Source organism: Seriola lalandi, unplaced genomic scaffold (genome assembly GCF_002814215.2).
Source record: "Seriola lalandi dorsalis isolate HSWRI2012SDOR001 ecotype SW California unplaced genomic scaffold, Sedor1 jcf7180002054606, whole genome shotgun sequence".
Taxonomy (NCBI): Eukaryota; Metazoa; Chordata; class Actinopteri; order Carangiformes; family Carangidae; genus Seriola; species Seriola lalandi.
In genome coordinates, this window is record NW_019525159.1 from 2,003,925 (window position 1) to 2,023,427 (window position 19,503).

At 41.6% G+C, this 19,503-nt stretch overlaps 1 protein-coding gene across 1 annotated transcript in view; it reads right to left on the reverse strand.

Moving 5' to 3' along the window:
• Window positions 1-19,503, reverse strand: part of pappaa (pregnancy-associated plasma protein A, pappalysin 1a) — an 87,611-nt gene that overhangs the window by 65,399 nt on the left and 2,709 nt on the right. The window contains exons 2-6 of the mRNA XM_087177493.1: window positions 14,278-15,376; window positions 6,221-6,366; window positions 5,560-5,853; window positions 4,992-5,184; window positions 4,627-4,748 (exon numbers count right to left, since the gene is read on the reverse strand). Coding sequence (XP_087033619.1) covers window positions 4,627-4,748; window positions 4,992-5,184; window positions 5,560-5,853; window positions 6,221-6,366; window positions 14,278-15,376 — 1,854 coding nt within the window. The remainder of the gene's footprint in view (window positions 1-4,626; window positions 4,749-4,991; window positions 5,185-5,559; window positions 5,854-6,220; window positions 6,367-14,277; window positions 15,377-19,503) is intronic.

The window sequence follows — 19,503 nt, forward strand, 5'->3', positions numbered from 1 at the left end:
GTGTTTTTAACATTAACATCCACCACTAACTCAGGAATTATTAATATGGGAATTCCATAATCAGCAACTGTGCTAGCCAATTACACTTAATCTTTTTCACGCACAGGTAAAGAAAAGAATACTGATATTGTGCAGTTCTGAAGGTAAGGTGATCAATGTTTGACACAACTTACAGAAATCAGCTAAGAAAAAAAAAGACCAGTTGCCAAAATATAACTCCAGGATAGATGCTGATGCCGTCCCACTATCCAGTCATAATCCCTCTGCTCTGGAGAATCATACTGATCCACAAAAAGACCAGAGAGGCGGATGAATAAACAGACAGGGATATGTCCGGGCATGCACACTTTATGCTTTCTAAGAAGTGTCTGGCTCTGGCTCTCACTATCGATGACTCACTGTCACACACTGTTACACACTTCCTCACTCAGAAGGCAGACATCAACCCCCTCCAACCCTTTCGCCCTGACACACACACAAACAGAGAGACACTCCACAGACACACTTTATGAAGGCAACAGACACACTGCAGCTTGGGAATCAATGTCACATCACAGGGTATTTCAGAGGTTAATCTGTCATTGCTGAAGGCAGCTAGTGTTTTTTTTTTGTGTGTGTGTTTTTTTTTTTGCTGCATGTGGAGCAGATGACACAGGTGCTACTTTTGGGTACACATCCATACAGATTGTTTTGACTGAAGGAGCTAACATACCGTAATGAACTGATGGAGGGAGCCAAGGAAAATCATTGAGGAAGAAGGTAATGAATGACCAGCGGTGGATGACAGCAAAGTCCGGGAAGAAAATTTTCAAGACAGATGTTTATTTAAATAAAACCAACTCTTTTTCTTTTAATGACAAGTTTACCAGGAGACACCACCAATTAAGAACCAATTGTCGACTATATTTCACTTTTAACTTTGCGACCTAACGAGGGTCAAACTTTCTTGTGTCCTTTCCTCTGCACGATATACAGTTACTGTTCATTAAGGGTGTAAATGCTTTAATTAAATAAATATTCACTCAGCTACATCAGACATGAGGTCATTTTGTCAAACATGGCCAGTGTACTTTGCCTGAACTTGGCAGGAAAGACGACAATACTCTCTTTCTTTGATCATTTGTTTTTCCGTTAGCCAATTACTTGATATAATAATGGAACACAATGAATGATAAATTAAACACAGGGATCCCATTAATGTGTCGAGGAGAACTACCTATCGCATTACTTTTTTTTAATGTCCCAAATGGGTTTTATGTAAAATCAAGGGATAGAAAGCGAGCATATCTTCAGTTCACTGACTCAATTAAGGACAAGTTGTGTGTTTTTTTTTCAAACTAAATTGAGCCCTCTGTTCTTGAAAAGTGTCAGGGCTTGCTGTGATGCCACCCAGGGTTTGTCGGCCTGACACTTTTCATGAACAGAGGGCTCAATTTAGGCCATGTTCCAGGTCCACACTCCAAACAAGGATAACTGTATTTCTCTCAAGGAGGATTCTAATAATATCGTGGACATATGCATACAGACACACTTATGTTTGCTGTTAAGATTTTAACATTTTGTGCATTCCGTATACTGCAAATGCACATTAAGAGCACATGGAGGTGCACTTACAGAATAACAGGAATGTGTATTCAAGTAGAGTTACACACACACACACGCACACACACACACACACACACACACACACACACACACACAGTCCCACGCACATCTGATAGTGAACATACACATCCTGGACCTTTCACTTCCATTCACGCACACTGCTGTTTTCAATCAACTCAGGATCCTCCCTTGTAAATGTCACTAACCACATGCAGTTCTCTTAACTATCTTGGGTGGTTTCCACCCCACCCAACCTTCTTACCCCTTCCTCTCAATCCATATCCATGTGTGTTTTTGCCTTTTTTTTTTTTTTTTTCATTCTTACTTTTTTTTTTCCTCCTGCCATATTTCTCCGGGGCATAGAGTAGTAAAGATTTATGAGAGGTAATCTGGCTCTCTCTTACCACACCAGTGTTTCCCAGTCAAGTAGTGTGAGGACACAGCTGACAAGCCCTTCAATAACAGGTGCCATGCACATTAATGGACGCTGATGAAAGCATGTAGACGCATATGCAGCGTCACACAAATACATATGTTAACATGCTTATCTTCCAATTTAAGGATGTTATGTCAATAGATAATATGCCAATAGTTTAGTTTACAATATCTTTGAGTCAGTAGTTTGCCAGACTGTCTGTTGGAAATGACTAACTGCTGGACACATATACACCATCACAGCAGGAAACGGCAGCTGTGGTATCCAGTGAGAAGCTGGCCCAAGCAGAGTTAACAGGGAATGGGGAGCTGCCACAAACAGGGACCCCTTCCAAGAGGGAAAATAGAGTACAGTTTACACACACAGCATGTTAGACAAGCCCAGACTTGCCTTTGGTGCACACACTATAGCCAGTGTGAGGGCAAGGTTGAGTGACTTTATAATATATAGAGCTTCTACACACACACACACACACACACATGCATGCACACACACACACACACATGCACATAGACATACAAACATTAAGAAAAGCAACACAACCAGAGACAGAGACACAAATTCAACTGTTTGGCACAATATCATTTAACTATTGCTCTTATTAATGGTGTTGGGTCGCAGTTAGATTAGTATTATGGGGGTTTTTGTGTTTTTTTCCATTTGTTTTGAAATTTAGTTTCATGGTAATAGACAAAAAACAGATGGATGAATGCATGTACGATGAATGTATCTGGATTCCACACTCCACACCAAAAGATGGTGGTTTTATTAAAAGTACACTAGTTATTTTGTTTGTTTGGAAGGGTCTGTCCCTATTATAAATATATATCCCTGGTTGACAGAGATGTTATTTAGCTGGGCAACCATTACGAATGAGCTTCATAACCATTTTAGGACTATGTGACTTTACTTTTTTCTTATATTATTAAGTGATAGCTATTACTAATAATAGAAGAGGTTGAAGGTAAAATTTATCCTGTTATTGCTGTAGTCACCATTGTAATATCACTCAATCAAACTCATACATAGATGTACAATTACACATAAAACTAAAAACCAGATAGATGGTAGCCTACAATAGACAGACGTGTAATACACCAATATGACATTTCCGCACAGATCAGGGATCTGATGCTGCCTGAAGCAGCTGACAGATTTAGCTGATTTGATATATGGAGGAAGATGGTTTCAGAGTGTAAGGGCCAAAACAATGAAAGCCCTGTCAGCTTTTTAAATTTAAAGGTGGGATAATGGATGGATGATAGACCTTGTTCAGACTAGCTACATGACCTAACAGTGATGTAAGGGTTCCACATCTCAGGTATGTATGGATGCTGATGGCTGATTATGTGCAGTCTTATTATTAGTAAATAAAATCTGTGCTAAAGTTTACTAGAGGTCAGTGAATGGCTGCATGAGGAGGATGGAAAGCAGATGAACTGATTTCTAACACATTTCACAAAAACATCCTACATTGATTATTTCATTCACCTATTTGGTTATTTTCAGAGATTTCAGCAGAATGATAAACTGTCTAACTGAGCATTTATACCTTGCTTACAAAGCAGTGTTCTGGGTAATAGTTTTACCCTGCTCTTCAGCAGTATGGAAGATTTATCAAAGATCAAATTCATATAGTTTGATGTGTAGATGTAGTGCTTTACAGATCTTTACAGAAGTAGAAGGTTATCATAGTGTATAACATGGATTTAATACGGGAATACAACAGCATGCACACATAGCTGCACATAGCCACATGCATAATATCCAGAATATGCTTGAAGCTGCGATTGCCAGGACCACAGAGTTATCAGAGGTGCACAGATGGGACATCAACTATTTTTATAGCTTAAATACCTCATCCCTAAAGCCTGTCCTTGTATAGTTCTAATGTTCTAATATGGATTCACTAATAGGACAAGAACAGAAAAAAAGAGAGAAAACTGTTTTTTTCTCCCTAAAATCCTGCTAATTTCAGCATTCACTCCACTCAAATCCCCCTAAAGTGAAATTAAAAAAAAAAAAAATGGGGAATTACAGCTAAGACATGACCTTTAACCTTGGTTTTGGACCTGAGCCCTCATATGGGAATTGTGGTACCATATACAGCACCATCCCACTGGGAAGCGACCTCCTTGATCCCTCCATGTTGTCCCACGGCCCAAGTGTCATGAATCCAGTGAGTCATTTGCATGTTTTGGGGTTGAGTCAGTGACCAAAATCTTTGTATGTTTGAATATTGACTCAGAAGATCAACAAAAAGCAAACCTCAAACCATGTTATCATATGGTAAACAGTAGATGAAAGGTGGATGTGGCTTAGCTTTTCTATTAAATTTACTTTTAGTAGAAACAGCTTTTTGTCAGGAAATTGATTTAAGACTGGCATTCAGTGCACAGTGAAGAATAAAGAAGGAAACAATATTTACAGTTTTATTATAATAAGCATCAGAGAGAGTACACTTGAACCACTGTATGTTCCAAAGAACTGTCTAACTTGCAAACCATCTACCACCTCACACTGACACTGTCCAATGCCATGACACCTAACAACCTGTAAGTGTATTATATGGTGTTGCACTGTACCTTCAGCCTCTCGTGGGGACCAGTGTCCAGAAGGGGCACACGGTCGTGGAGATGAGGAGTTGGAGGCATACTGCAGCAGAACTTTCCCCTCAGTGCATTTATCACACACTGATCCCACTTCTCTAGGAAACCAACACACAAGCACAGCAACCAACTTAGATACAGGCCAAATACGCATCATTTATACAGTATGTAAAGACGCAGTAATGAAAGTTATTGTAATTATGTGGCAAAGGAGGAGAGTTTCACACAGTTTTTTAGATGGCCCCATCTTAGTCTGTAAATAAATCATTTAACATTAAATCAACCCCATCCATCACCATGCACACCAGCATCTGGTTGGCAACCCATCTAGCTCATTTCACCTGTCATAAAAGTGTCCAGAAATCGGTGGAAACCATTCCAGGGTGATAGAATTATGATGCTGCTCAACAACTTGCGGCGCCATTGGCACTGGAGGAGGTTTGGAGTAGGGTTGCCAGGTCTGGTAGATGAGATCCAGGTAGCAGTGCATTCTAGCCACCTGGTTCAGTGTGAAAGAGTCTGTACAGGCATCATCTGCAGGTGAAAGAGGTTGCTGTGAGGATTGGATTTTGGTTTGATATGTGACAGGAAAGGGAAGCAGGTATTAAATCAGTCTACGAGTCTGATCACATTAATAAAAATAAACCACTTATTTAGCAGCATTCATTTAACTCTGACATCAAAAAAGGTAAACTTTTGCACAAAAGGAGTGACATGAAAGGATGTGCCACCCGCTGTGTTTTCCGCATGAAAGGTCCCTGCTAAATTCCACACCTGTCTCAGTGTGCACACAGACCCAACAAATTCCTCCACGGTGATCTTTGTATGTCAGTTTTTTGCATGTGAGAGGCAGAACTGTAACAATTTGCCCAGGTGAGCAGCAAAACACATATGGAGGCCCCATCTCACCTGCATAACTCATGTAGTTGTTAAACGGCGTGTGTGTGAAATGCCGACAGCCGCAGGTTTCGTTGCCCGGCTCGGGATCATGGCAGCCTTTGTATTTGGGGGTGGGGTTGGTGTCTGCGCACAGATCTCCAGTCTCCATTGAGGGCTCAGTCTCCAAACATGCATCATTGCACGATTCGATCTCTGATATACCTCGGAACACATGGTAAAGCCCAAGGCTGTGACCGATCTCGTGGACCATCGTGTCAGTGTGACCAAATGTTCCGTAGAAGGAAGGATTCAGCACAATTCCACCTGAGAAAATACAGACACACACACACACACACACACACACACACACACACATGTAAACACTGCAAACATTCAAGGGAGGGTTCACACAATACAAATGTCTATTCTTACTGTAGTGTAAAGTAATTGTGGACCTGGAGTAAGATTCAGACAATGCATTATTCATGGGCCTCCTCAGCTTCATTATCACCTTCTTCCCTGTTAGAGCTGTGATGAAGACAGAAACTGCTTGGGGCTTGAACTGTAATTACTCAAAATCAACAATCTGGGCTGCCGAAGAAAGGATGTGTGCATGTGCTTAAGAATGTGCACGTGAGTGTGTCTGCCTGCATGTACTGTATGTATGTATGCGCTTTTATTTGTCTTCTACCCAAATGTGTGAGGGCTTCTTTGTCCCACGGCCAAGTGGCAACCCCTGCCAGATCTTCATCAGAAGAGTTGGCAAAGAAGACATTCAGGTGAGTTGAGCCATCCAAATGCAGAATCTCTTTCAGCTCTTTCACATCCAAATAGGCTCTGGAAAATAAATAAAAAAACACCAGAAAAAGAGTATTTCACATTAAGTTAATAGCTCTACAATTAGGATAGTCTCTTCCTAGTGAATGCACATTTCACCAAGGAAAAGTTTTACAAATAACAACAGTGTTCCAAGCCAGAAAGGAGCTTATGTAGTGTTATTGTTCAGGAAAACAGAGCTCAGAATTGGGTCCCTATTGAATTTTTTTATTGGCAATTGTAACGGCCCCTTAAACCAACAGAATGAGGAGGAATAATTGACCCTGTGAGGTTAAAACCAGTTGGCGTTATAACCAATAGGCCCAAATAAATAGAGACTTTTAATAAAACCTCTCTCTCCTCGCGCTGCCTGAAGAATATTTTCCCTTTGTAGACTAGAGTCAAGGTCTTTACTGCAAACCATCTTGCAGTCTGAAAATCACAACAACACTCGCTCATTTGGACATGACCAACATATTTTTGATAATGTTGTGTCTAGAAGCCCTGGCACAGGCGCTGTGCATCTGCAGTGAAAGCTTAAAGAACTTTTTAATAGCTGTGAATCCGGCTGGTATCAATTTTGACCCGTCGAATCATTTCTTCCCATTCCATTAAATTTTGCTGCAGTTCCTGCTCACTTACATTTGCTCAACAGAAGGGAGATTACAGACCGTGCTGTTGTTGATGTTGTTGTCTAGGAAGTGCAAGAAGCAAATAAACAGTGCGATGAGCGTATAGTGTTCTTTGGGTTGATTTCTTGATTTGCGGCGACTCTAAAAGCCAAGCCACAATGTTTTCCTGTGCATGATGATGTTGGATGTTTTATGTTGGAAGACAGTGAATCATGCAATAACCAGCACAATAAAAATTGAATTCAAATCCATTATTTTGTTTGTTTTTGACAATTCTCTTAAGTGCACTTCTTCTTCATCTCGACGTACAGTAAAAGATGTCAAGGCAAAACGCACCAAACGGGTGCTGGTGGGAAAAGATCCACTTTACTATTGAATTGCCACATGCAATGTTTTTTTTGTTTTTTTCATGGTCATGCAAGTTGCACTGCAGTAAAATGATGCATTATTATTTATTTGAACTGACTCCTGAGTGAAATCTGCTATGTTTCCTGCATGGCCATCTTATACACTTGTATTTCATATTAAATATTCAAATCTTCATGATAGCCCTAAATACACTGAATGCTGTATTATACTGTATATGAGAAGAAATAAAAGATACTCTATGTATCCCTGTAGGAACACTGCTTCAGTTTTTCTCCTTTATTTTGGTTCCATCTATAGTACAAAATGTCTTTTAAGATTTTATTTTTCTGATAGCTTCTCAGATCAGCCTGATATTTCAGTCAGCTGTTCAGGTATTCTGATGTCTCCCTATCCATGACATAATGTTTTGTCTCCGCTCTGGGAACACTAACGGCAGCACTAATGACTGCAATCATTCAACACAATGAGATGTCTTTCCAGCAGTGAAACTGTCATTCATTTTATGAACACATCAAATAAGTTTTCTCTATGAGCTTGGCTGGTGGTCCTGGCAAACAGCATCAACGCGCTCAGTCATCTCCTGGAAGAGCCAATAATCTGTTGCATATGCTGAAGTGATAGTTTATTCTTTTCCTTTGGCTCTCGGAGGCTTTGGAAATAGATACACAATGGATACAGAAACATGAGTTTATCAGAAACAAAACAAGACATTGGCCCTACTATCACAAATTAGATCCTCTTTGGATATTTTGACCCAGTTTGTATGACCCACTCGCTCGCATTATGTTTTGTAGGCATATTTTGTGCTTGGATCAGAAGTGCATTAAATTCTAAGATTACGATTCATCCCAACAAAAGAGTGCACTCAATGATTTCACTGTCCCTCCTCTTTAGTTAAATGTGTACTAACTTGCATGCCCTCTTTTGTGAATGGCAACCCGTCTACACATCGCTAAGACAGTGGCTAAATAATGGAATAATGAGTAAAGTCCTGTTTTGCCTGGATGAAAGGGGATAGTTACCTCATACCTGAGCAAAAACTGGTGTTTGTGTGCTGCATAGTGACGGACTGCTCATATCTGAGCTGATACTGAGCTGTTTGTTCGCACTTATTTCAAAATTTCAATATGTGCGACATCATTTTTGTGAGACTAAAAGTCATGGTTTGTCTTTTTTTAAAAGTGCAGATCACATTTGTCCCACTGAAGGGAACACAGCTAAACACGAGGATGAAAGCAAAACATTTCAAAGACTCGCACCTTTGTGAAGTGCAGAACTGTAGAGCGTGCTATTTATATTTACTCTTCCACTCAACATCTGACTCAACATTAAGTATATTTACACTGTTTTATATTGTAATGTTATGGGGTCGTGTAGAATTCCACTGGGCAAAGGCTTGATTTCATTTCATTTGTGTAGCAGTTAAGGAGTTGAGATGACCGCTGACAGTATCGCCCACACAATGTTTAAGATTTCACTACTGTGCCAACTATCATTTCACTGGCACCATTTTATGTGATTTAAAAAAAAACATTTAAAAAAAAAAACTGCATTAAGAGACTCACTGACATGCAACACGATTTATGATTGATGGTCCTGTGATAACAAAAGTGACATCTGCAGAAATAGCAGCTGAAAGTAGAGGGGATCAAATTTGACATCTCGTGATTTCAGCTGTATTATAGTGGAGCATTTGATTGCCAAAAGAAGTGCAACTGCTTGAGTGGTACCAGTTGAGGTTCAGTGTCAAACTAGTTTCTCTTTATAGGCCAGTTTTTATTCAGTATATAAAAGAAATTTCAGTTATTTTTATTAGATCATTTATTCTTTTAGATCATTAGAGCATTTTATTTGGGGTCTAGAATTTGAGCAACATTATAAGAACCACAAAATCTATTTTGTTCTCAGCATTTTTAAAATGTATTAAATAAGCCAGCCAGCTACGACCAATGTGCTCTTTTTCCTTTTTTGGTGAATAGTTTCATGTTTGAAAAGCAAGTGTCTGCATAAAATATTAAAAATTTGAGTGTAAAACCAATCTGTCTCATAGCGTATGTTCAATGTAGCCTAAAGGAAGCAATTTAAAAGTCACTAACACTGGTGTTTGGCAGTGTTCTGGAAGAATTTACCCTAGTGAGATCATGCTCCCACCGCGACAAGCCTACTAAGGTTACCACCAATGCACATTTCATATGCAGCTCCACGAAATGTTTCATAACATCTCTAAAACCTTTGTTGGACAAGGTCTCTCTGCCTCAAATCACAAGTTGGATAAGGAGCTGCTTAGAGAAGACAGTGTTCCCTCGACACAGACGTGAAATATATACATGAGTAAAAAGTTCAGTTCTGCAAATGCTTTCCTCAAGTCTACACGAGAGCAACTGGGGGCACTCACTGGGGCCAGGTTTAAGGAGTGAGAGAGAGAGAGAGAGAGAGAGAGAGAGAGAGGGAGAGAACAGATGATATAAGGTCCCTCTTCCTAATAATTTCAGGAATTTCATTATTTCCTTAGAAAATATTTGTCCAGAGTTTTCGGACATGCATGAGGGGGGATAAGGGTCAGAGGGGTTTGATGCTGAAATGATTTGAGTCAGCAGTGAATAAAAGCAGCAATTTGACTACAGGGTCAAAACCTAACTAATCCGAGTTCAATTATTGTAACGCCCTTGGCCCTGTTACAAAAACATAATGTGCATCACATGTTGATCTGATGCGCAGAGGGACTTTCAGAGCAAAGACACACGGTTTGAGTATAATAATAAAAAAAAAAGGCAATTTGTGTGTCTGCGTGTGCATACATGTGGGTGCTTTTTTTTTCTTCTTTATTTCACAATATGTCTAATGAGTCATGTTGGTAAAGATCTGGGAAACGCTTCGGTTTGTTGCCACTGTCAGAAGTCAGTACCCAGTGACTTCATCGTGTAGTCAGATGAGTTTGGGCCATTCAATCTGTCCGTCCACATCTTACTCAAACCTCCCTGCCAATAACCCTTTACCCCGCTTTACCCCGCCCCCAGTGTTCTCTCTCTCTCTCTCTATCTCTCTCTCTCTCACACCCCTCAACTATTTCCCCATCCCATAGCCCCTGTTCCCCTCTCTTGCCTCTCATCATACATTTTTTCACTAGAGATGAGCCACTTGGGAAGGACAGGATTTTCCATGCATTTAACCACACCACTTTTTAGACATGTCCTGGGAAAAAAAAAAAAAAAAAAAAAAAAAAAAAAAAAAAACTTACAAAGACTTACAAAGAAGGAGAAATAGAGAGTGAAAAATTGAAGGAGCCAGAGAAAGAGAGAGAACGGTAAGGTGACTGCAGAAAATCGGGCTTCAACAAAATTCAGGCACCACTGCAGGGCATCTGTTGCAGGGAGATCCAGGAGTGTGCGAGGCAGCTCAAACGGCCGTGTTAATGCTTTTATATCTGATACATATTAAATAGGGGATTATGACTTCATCCATTTACACCCATATATAATTCATATAAACCCATAAATTTGCCTCGTATACGTATGTCTGGAGCAGCATAGTGTGAAAGCTGGGGTGAGCTGGCATGGCATGACAGTCTCACGGCCAAGAACACTTTTAAAATTGGAGGGGGCCCTCCGCTCCCCTGTCATCAAGTCAGTCAGCACCACAGCCCCTAAACCCATCATTCATCTCTGCCTTTATTACTATACTTGCTCTCTCCTCTTTAACCTCCCAACTTGCTCTGATTATTTTTTTCCCCTTCCATGGAAGACACATGCATGAGGACTGTGTCAACGCTCAGATTCCAGAGACCCTGCAGCGACTGCTCGTTGGTGAGAGCGGAGTTTGAGGAAGCGGGATCTGGAGACACATGGAATGAGCAACGGCAGAATCCATATGCTCACCCCACCTCTCCCCAGTTGCTATCTGAAGCAGGAGCTCTTAATCGAGGACCGGGGTGAACGCTCTCAGTCCTGGCAGATGTGTGTGAACCTCTTCATCTGTGCCCTCCTTGACTCCTGAACCACAATTACCTCACCAAGTCATTATCAGCTGAATTCCCTGGTGTGCCATGCTTTCAAAAGACCACCAGATGCAACTCCCTGGCCTGACTGCAGTGGTCCAAGTGAAACCTCCTCCTCCTTACTCCACCTTCCCCTCAGTCGCCTAGTTATGCAGAAAGACTACTATCAGCGCCCATGAGAGCACAGGTGAAACCTCAACAGGTGCTTTTAGAAGTGTGCTATGGCTTTAAAGGGGAAGTGCAAAGTCCTGGTATTTACGCCCAAGCACTCCATTATGTTTTATGGGACGGGGGCTTAAGGTTTAGACGACCAATTGTAAAACACCCAAGTCAAGGGCCCTAGAGATTAGCTCCCTGCTCTGAGCTGGAATACAGCAGGGAGAGGGAGTGAAAGAGAGAGAAAGGGTGGTCCATCCATTAACCTGCCACGTTGAGAGGTATTGACTTAGGAGGGGGAGAGAGACAGAGGCCAGGGGAAAACGGATGACCTATTAGCCTCTGACAAAGCCAGGCCAGAACTTAATTTCCCAAAAACATATTGATGCGGAAATGGTCCAAATATCCGCCTTACCAACTTTGTGTATCCATCTTGCTTTTGATTGGGAGATGTTTCCAAAAAGCCTTGAATATCAGCTACTGGCAAACACCATCTGACTCTGAAGTATTCCAATATTATAGAATTTACTTCAATCCAGCTGCTCAGGTATTATTGGTCTTTCGTGGACAGTCAGACACACACACATTATCATCTCAAACAACTTGTTCAGGGTGCTTGTTTTCTGCCTCTCTGCACATACAGTATAATGTAAATTGGCACCGTATGAATTACAGGAACAATTTCAGATGTCCTTAGCTCCAGACATAAGAATGTTCAACCTTTCAAATAAATGCCGTCAGATAACATCAAATACCACCGAAACCGTAAGAAGTGTCAAAACCAAGGGCTGTGAAAACAATGCAAAAACATTTCCCTCAGCCAAATGTGGGGGGGGGGGGGGGGGGGGGGGTTATTATCAATGGTATTTTGTGAGGAAAGACTGTTGCAGGACCACAGAGCTGCCTGTGTCCTGTGCTAGCCAGATTTTTGAAAACACTACATGTAAGTGGTAACAGGCGCAAACGCTGCAAAAATAAATGCAGGACCTCACAACTATTGTTCCCCTGCATACACAGTACATTGTTCATCCAGAATTCCATAATTAAGGAGGAATGTCAAACTGTTTGTAGTGCAGCTCTCTGCAAGTCTCTCTAGACATACCATAATCAAAGCAAAATAAGCAACCACTTGAGGAGATTATATCTATTTTTTTTTTTTCCTCGACTGAAAAGTCTCTTGTCCTCTCTCTGCTTGTCTCCTTCTCGCTCTTGCTGGTATCCTTCCTTTCACAAGTCCATCTTTCAAATGCCCACAAGGAGATTTGAACATTGCAACGGCAAGTGTTTTGCCAATGGCTGATGTCTAAATGAAGTAGTTTGCCCGCCACTTGATGAATGAGCTTCTAATGATGACTAAGCTGGAAGGGATGTGGTGGGAATTGAGAGATGGAAGCAACGGCAAACCCACCTGCTTTTCCCCTCTGATGTTGCTAATTAGATGTCATTATTTAGCTATTTAGCGGTCATTTTAAACAACAGGATAGTGCCAAACAGACAGTGCTTCCAGCTTAACTGTGATTGAAAACAGCCTGGTTTCCTTGATTCATGCTATCAGAAAGACTCAAACAATCCCACACACTAGGCCCTACTAGTTTTTCTCCCTTTCGCTTGTCCCCACATAACAGTGGCAAGAAATACCGACAAACATCTGAATTTCAGTCATTTTTGTCTACTTTTCTGGCGTAACCATAAACACCCCCTGCATTGTCCACAAAAATGTCTCAGTCTACTGTGTTGAGTTTCAGTGTACCAAGAAACAAACAATCCTGCTATTGGAGGTCTGGCACAAAACTTATTACAGCAAATTCCAGAGATTTATTCGCCTTGCCAGCTTTTACTCATCATCTACAAGCCACAATGAGATTACCAGAAAAACAAAAACTTTCATGCATTCATGAGGGCCTCTGCATTCTCCTCAAGTAGCCGCATGAAACCACATAATCTCTTGCTTCATGTACAATACACCTGGGAGGTTCTGTAATACTGGTATTCACGTGCAAGTGAAGTGAACTTCCTTCACTGTTTTTCCTGGAAAAATTCTTTCAGGCAGCCACGTTTAGGGACCCATACCTGCCTCCCCAGGAAACATGTCTGTCGCTGGTTTCCTGGAGAGAGTGGTATGTCTTTGAAATGATTTCCATTGCTACTAGCAAAACCCATATTGGACTCTCTTCCCTGACCTCTAATTGCCCTTACACTTTGTTTAGAGTGTCACTCTTTCCGAACGAACTCCCTTCTCCAATCAAGCCAGCTTAATTAGGACCATGGGTATAGGAGACACAGAGTAGAAAAAGGTGGGGAGAGTTGTTGAAAAATGGATACAAAAATGAGCGGTCTGGCCTGCGCATTTGCTACCAGGAAAGTCATCCGGTTGCGTTTGTTTTGCCCTGCTTAAGTGTGGAACACTGATTGAACCAGGCCAAGGCTAGATTGGACTAGCTGCCCCCAGAGGATTTCCCAGGCCACACAGGCTGGGAGTTGAGTTACACTCAGGCTCAGCCCCAGTGGTCAGGAAACAGTAGGACTAGACATGAAAACCTTTCTTCAGGGACACATGTACGGAAAGATTTGTTGTTTGATTTACTTGAGGCATGTGAGGCCACGGTGTTGGGTGGATTTACCAAAATTATTCAGTCATGTCAACCAAAAGATTTATAAAACATATGACTTAAACTCACCAAAACTAAATACAAACAATATTCCTACCTTAATATCTACCAAAGAGGATTACCAGTGCTGAAAACATAACAGCATGCAAAAAAGTGAAGGAAGTGATCTTACTTGTGTGGAGAGGAGCGATTGAAGCATGTCTTGGTCACATCGGTCACATTGGGATTACAGCAGTCGCCAAGGTCATACAAGAAGTTTTCCCAGTTACATTCAGGGTCACATACACCATTCCCCTGTTTGTGCTCAGGGCAACGGCTCCGGTGCCCAGACATGCAGTCACCTGCGTCAAACCCTGTCAGCGGATGGTTGCATTCTGGGTCGCATGCATCATCGCCGACTTTGCTGATATCACAGTTAGCTAGAATCAGCCGGTTACGAAGGGAGGAATTGGTCACATTGTGAATGCTGAGCTCCCAGGTGATGTTGTAGGGGCTAAAGGCATCATTTAGCTGCTGGTGCTGCAGGCTGATCTGGTGGTCAGATACAGTCGGCCTCATCCGTGCATCGTCCCATATATTTATGACACGATATCGTACTTTCTTGGGCCGGCGGAATGTCCAAAGCTGGTTGTAGTTATTGATAACCTCAACGTTGTCACAGACAGTTTGACCACAAGTTGGGGGGTCCAGCGTTGTGTCCAGTAATCCCTCAGCATTTCCAACACCACCGCCGCCCATAAATCGCCCACCTCCTCCCTGCTCAAGCAGGGGAAAGCTACCATCTTTTACAGTCAGCCACTTTCGGCTTGGGTGCTCAAAAGTTTCACGAATGACCAGCTGAGGTAGATCTTGGGGGTCATCGTGGCCCTGCATATCCCTGATAATCTGCCTCTGCCCTCGGGCCTGCCTCCATAGACCCACCCTTTCCACTGCTCCCCTGTAATTATGATTCAGTGCATTCCCCCCAATCATCAGCACTTTGCACTTTTTGGTTAAATGACTGAAGACATCACCCGATTGCTCCCGGCTGACGCCCACTTGGGCACCATTGACGAATTGCTTCATGTACACGCCATCATATGTGACTGCCACATGTGCCCATTGGTTGGGGACGTAGCGAGCATTGGAGTGGATTGAGGTCACTTTGTGGGCACGGTCAGTTTTAAGGGAGAAGAAGAAGCGGGGTTCACGGTTCCCGTGTTCACTAACTGCCTGGATGCCAAGCAGCCAGCCGCGGTCGCTGGAGGCATAGAAACATTTGTCGTACAGGCCTAGAGAGAGAATGGAGAAAAAGTTATTTAATATGTGCTTTAATATGAGAAAATGAACAGAAACAAAAAACATTGTTTATTAATCACATTGAAGATAGCTGACACTGTCCACATCCTGTCCTTTCAATCAAACATTTTTTACAGTCTGCATAAGTCACATGCATACAATCCCTAATGCTAATTTTATTCAAGTATTTGGTGTTACATATTGCAATTAGATTTCACTGTATATTTTGAATTCTCTAAACATAATGCATTTCCAGAGGGATGCTGAAAATGTAGCTGAGGTTAGAGAGCAAGAAATGCATTAATATGATATATATTTTTTTGATATCTAAGGGCATGTTGTCCTGGAAATTGGGTTGAAGTGCATGTTTAGCTAAGGGAGACCCCATGGAAATATCTCGGTCTAGGCCTTTCGTGAACACTGAGCGCATTTAAAGTTGTTCGTGTAAATGTCCCTTGCCAGTAGGGTAGCCAGAGAAGGCTAGTTTTCTGCTAAAGCCTTGTTTTTGTAGAGGCACCAAAACACCTTTTTCCTGTTTCACTTGGACCGTGTATGTCAGCTTCAGCATGGTAATGTGTTTTCACTTCTTAGGGGATCTCTGAATGCTAACTGTTTGTTTGTTTAGCGCTTGTTGAGGTGCGTGTGTGTGTGTGTGTGTGTGTGTGTGTGTGTGTGTGTGTGTGTGTGTGTGTGTGTGTGTGCAGGCACACAAGTGCACGTCTGTGCGTGTGCATGTGTGTTTGTTAATGCATGTTCGTGACTGTTGCATATATCCAAACAGTCCAGTCAAACTGTGCACAGGTTCCAAAGCACTTTGACATGCCTCACAAGGTCCATCTCAGCATGTGAAAGTCCTGGTGTTCACAGGTGATCCTGGGGAGAGAGCTGGACTGAAGCTGAGTACATTCCTGGGTTTTGTTAATATTAAGGTAGCACTTGTAACCACTGGCTTTCTGGCAGTTATATCTTTCCATTAAGAGACTCCCATATGAAGAAGGTATGGAGTATCCTTTACAGTTGCTTCTAAATGCCTGTAAATACCCTTCATATTTGTCTCTGATAACTTTAGTATGGTCTGAAATTGTAAGCTGATTATCATAGTGATGATCACATATTTGCCTCAATGTGCTTGTCCACTTCAGATGCCTTTGTTCCCCATCGATTAGGCTATCAAAGCCTGCAATAAATGGCTGGCTAATGGTGATTGCACTGACATCTTGCTAACTTTGACCTGTTTCTAATTAGATGAACACTCCGGTACGCATTCATTAAGTTGGTATTTCAATGGACTAATGTTCAAAGAGTGAGGGTTGGGTTCAGCGTCAAGGTCAGTCTCTTGGTGGATGACGTTTTCAGGCTTTCCACTACACTGGAAGGAAAAAGCCTTCCATCTGTCAGCTAGCGCACTCAAGGCTAAAAGGTGTGCTAAAATGCTCGTAGGGCTCCTAGTGTAAACAGCTGTCATAATTCTGCCATGCTCAATTAATCTAACACACTACACTTTTCCAGACCCTGCACTGCGACTGCTCGGGCTCACACAAACACACCTACGCACACATATGCACATTCTAATACAGATACGCATATATATACGTGCTCATGAACAAATACACACCCCCACATATGCACAGAACAAATTGAAACGCTGAGGTACACATTTGTGTCCACTCAGAAACATAAACAAACACGCACATGAAGGGATCTGCATGTGCACACGCTACAGTGGAGAGCTGTTCCTGTCAGGTTCAAAGGCAACCTTCCTCGCACTTGCCATTTGTCTTCTTCCAAGAAAAATACACTCAGGAAAAAAGAAAAAGTTAAGTAAAAAAAAATACACATGCACACACAAAGAAAAATGTCACAAGGACTTGATAAAAAGCAGGGAGGAAGGGAACAATGAAGACTCCGTTTACTTTTGAGCTGTTCTGGCTCGGAAAGGTCAAAGAAAGGCACTTTTCATAGTCATACGAAAGTGACCGCCACAGCAATTTCCTTGAGGAGACAATGGAAAATTCCATTGATATATCAAAAACAAACTTAACAAACATAACAAAGATATTGATAATGAAAATGTCATCGTGCCACTTTAAAACACTTGACTTTAAACACTTGACTTGGCTGTCGAGTTTCACTCTGATTTAAATCAACGAAATGCTGGTTTAAATGAGTCATAAATGATCTACCACCAGTTGCACTTCAACATGTTTTTGAATGTCAGGTGACATAAATTAACACCACTTTGTCCACATTGTAACTTACACCGTGACAGTCTCACTGTCACTCTCCCAATTAAACCTTCCCATTTAATGTAAGCACATGAATCAGGATTTTTGGGGTACTCAACAACACTCATAAATAAGGCAGTCAGTGCATGACTGTAGTAGTGGCTCAAACTAATAACACTGTGAAGATATTTTCTAGTTGAGTTGAGTTACAGTTAGTCAGCCTCTCTGCAAGCTCCAACAACGTGCCAGGTGATTAGTCATGGTCTCAAGATTATTCATAGCATCCCAGTTACATTTGACTATAGTGAAACAGGAGGAGGAAACGAATTTTAGGTGCCGATGCAGAAAAAAAAAAAGGGCCCTCAACAAGATTGTTGTTGAACATATTGTTGTGTGTCTCATCACACTAGATAACAGCAGCAAGATATGTCTGTTATCGCAGCAATTATCTGCCAACGTCTGCATATAATTGTCCCCAGCAGGTCATGGAAGAGAGCCTCCGTTCCTCTCGTGATTTATTTCCCTCTTCCTTTGATGCGGGACAACCCAACATGACCCGGATACAAGGGCTAATAGGGCACAACAAAGTTTGCATAACATTTGGACACAGAACTTGATGTTCTGATTGTGTGTGTGTCTGTGTCTGTGTGTGTGTGTGTGTGTGTGTGTGTGTGTGTGTGTGTGTGTGTGTATAAAGTCTTATAATGGCTCAAATGCTTTTAAACCTGGGATCAATTCTAACCACATGTAACTGTCAAACTCGGGAAATGGCAGCACGGCCTTTTCTGTAGAATTTTTGTGCTTCACTTTAGAGGGCACAAGACAGTCCACACTTGCATTTAATGATGGTTTGATCAATCATCCGTTTGATCAGTGATTGGATCCTTGAACATTCTGTTTTCTCCCCAGAAGTGGTCAAGCAAGACCATATCCAAATCTGCCCTATACCTCTCCGAGGAGTTGTCAAACAAAATTTGGTAACCTTTCACTGAAAAATGCAACTTTAACAGTTGGTAACTTGAAGTTTCTTCGTTAAACATCATAATGAATTGATCATCTTGGGAGGTCAGTCACAACCTTTTCATGTGTTTTTCTTAAATTAAGATATTTTGGCAAACACTCCGCAGAAACAACTCAAAACCAGACAACAAGTCACTACAATTGGTCATGGATGCAAAGATAACATTTGAGTTTCCGTTAATCAAGCAGAGACTGGGATGATACCCTAAACTTCCCAACTGCACAGAAAACAATAACATACATGAAGTAAGAAAAAAAAATTAAATCTTGAGGAAAGAGAGCAAAAATGAAAAAAAAAAAAAAAGAGAGAGGGAGACAGAGAGAGAGATGGTCAAAAACAACAGAGTAAAAAAAACAGATGCTGCAAACAACACTGTGCTGGGATCAAAACAAGGGGATGGAGCATTTTTAGAGGCACTGGGATTTTTGAGGCCTGAATTGGATTTAAAAGATTAGGCTTTATTGAATTTGTTTGATCATCATATTTGTTCTCTTTGGGGCCCCTCTCTGGTTCACTAATGTGAGCACACTTGGAGCAAATCTTAAAAATGAACACATAAGATTATACATGAATGCTAATCTCTCTCATCTTGAGTAAAGGGGGGAGGGAGGGACCGGTTGGGCACAACAACAACAACAACACCTGTACAAAATAATGCGATCCAACACCACATCTGCAAAGCCTACAATGTTCGTTTTCTGTTAACATTGTGTCAGAGAGGTGTTTATTCAAATCTGCGGTCGATGCGGTGGTGGTCGTTTGTGTTGTTGTTGCACTAGATTGCATTATACTGTACAGATGTTCCTGTTATTGTGTCCATCCCCTGAAAATCTAAGAGTCACTCAGGTCACAACAGACCCTCTCACCCCCCCAC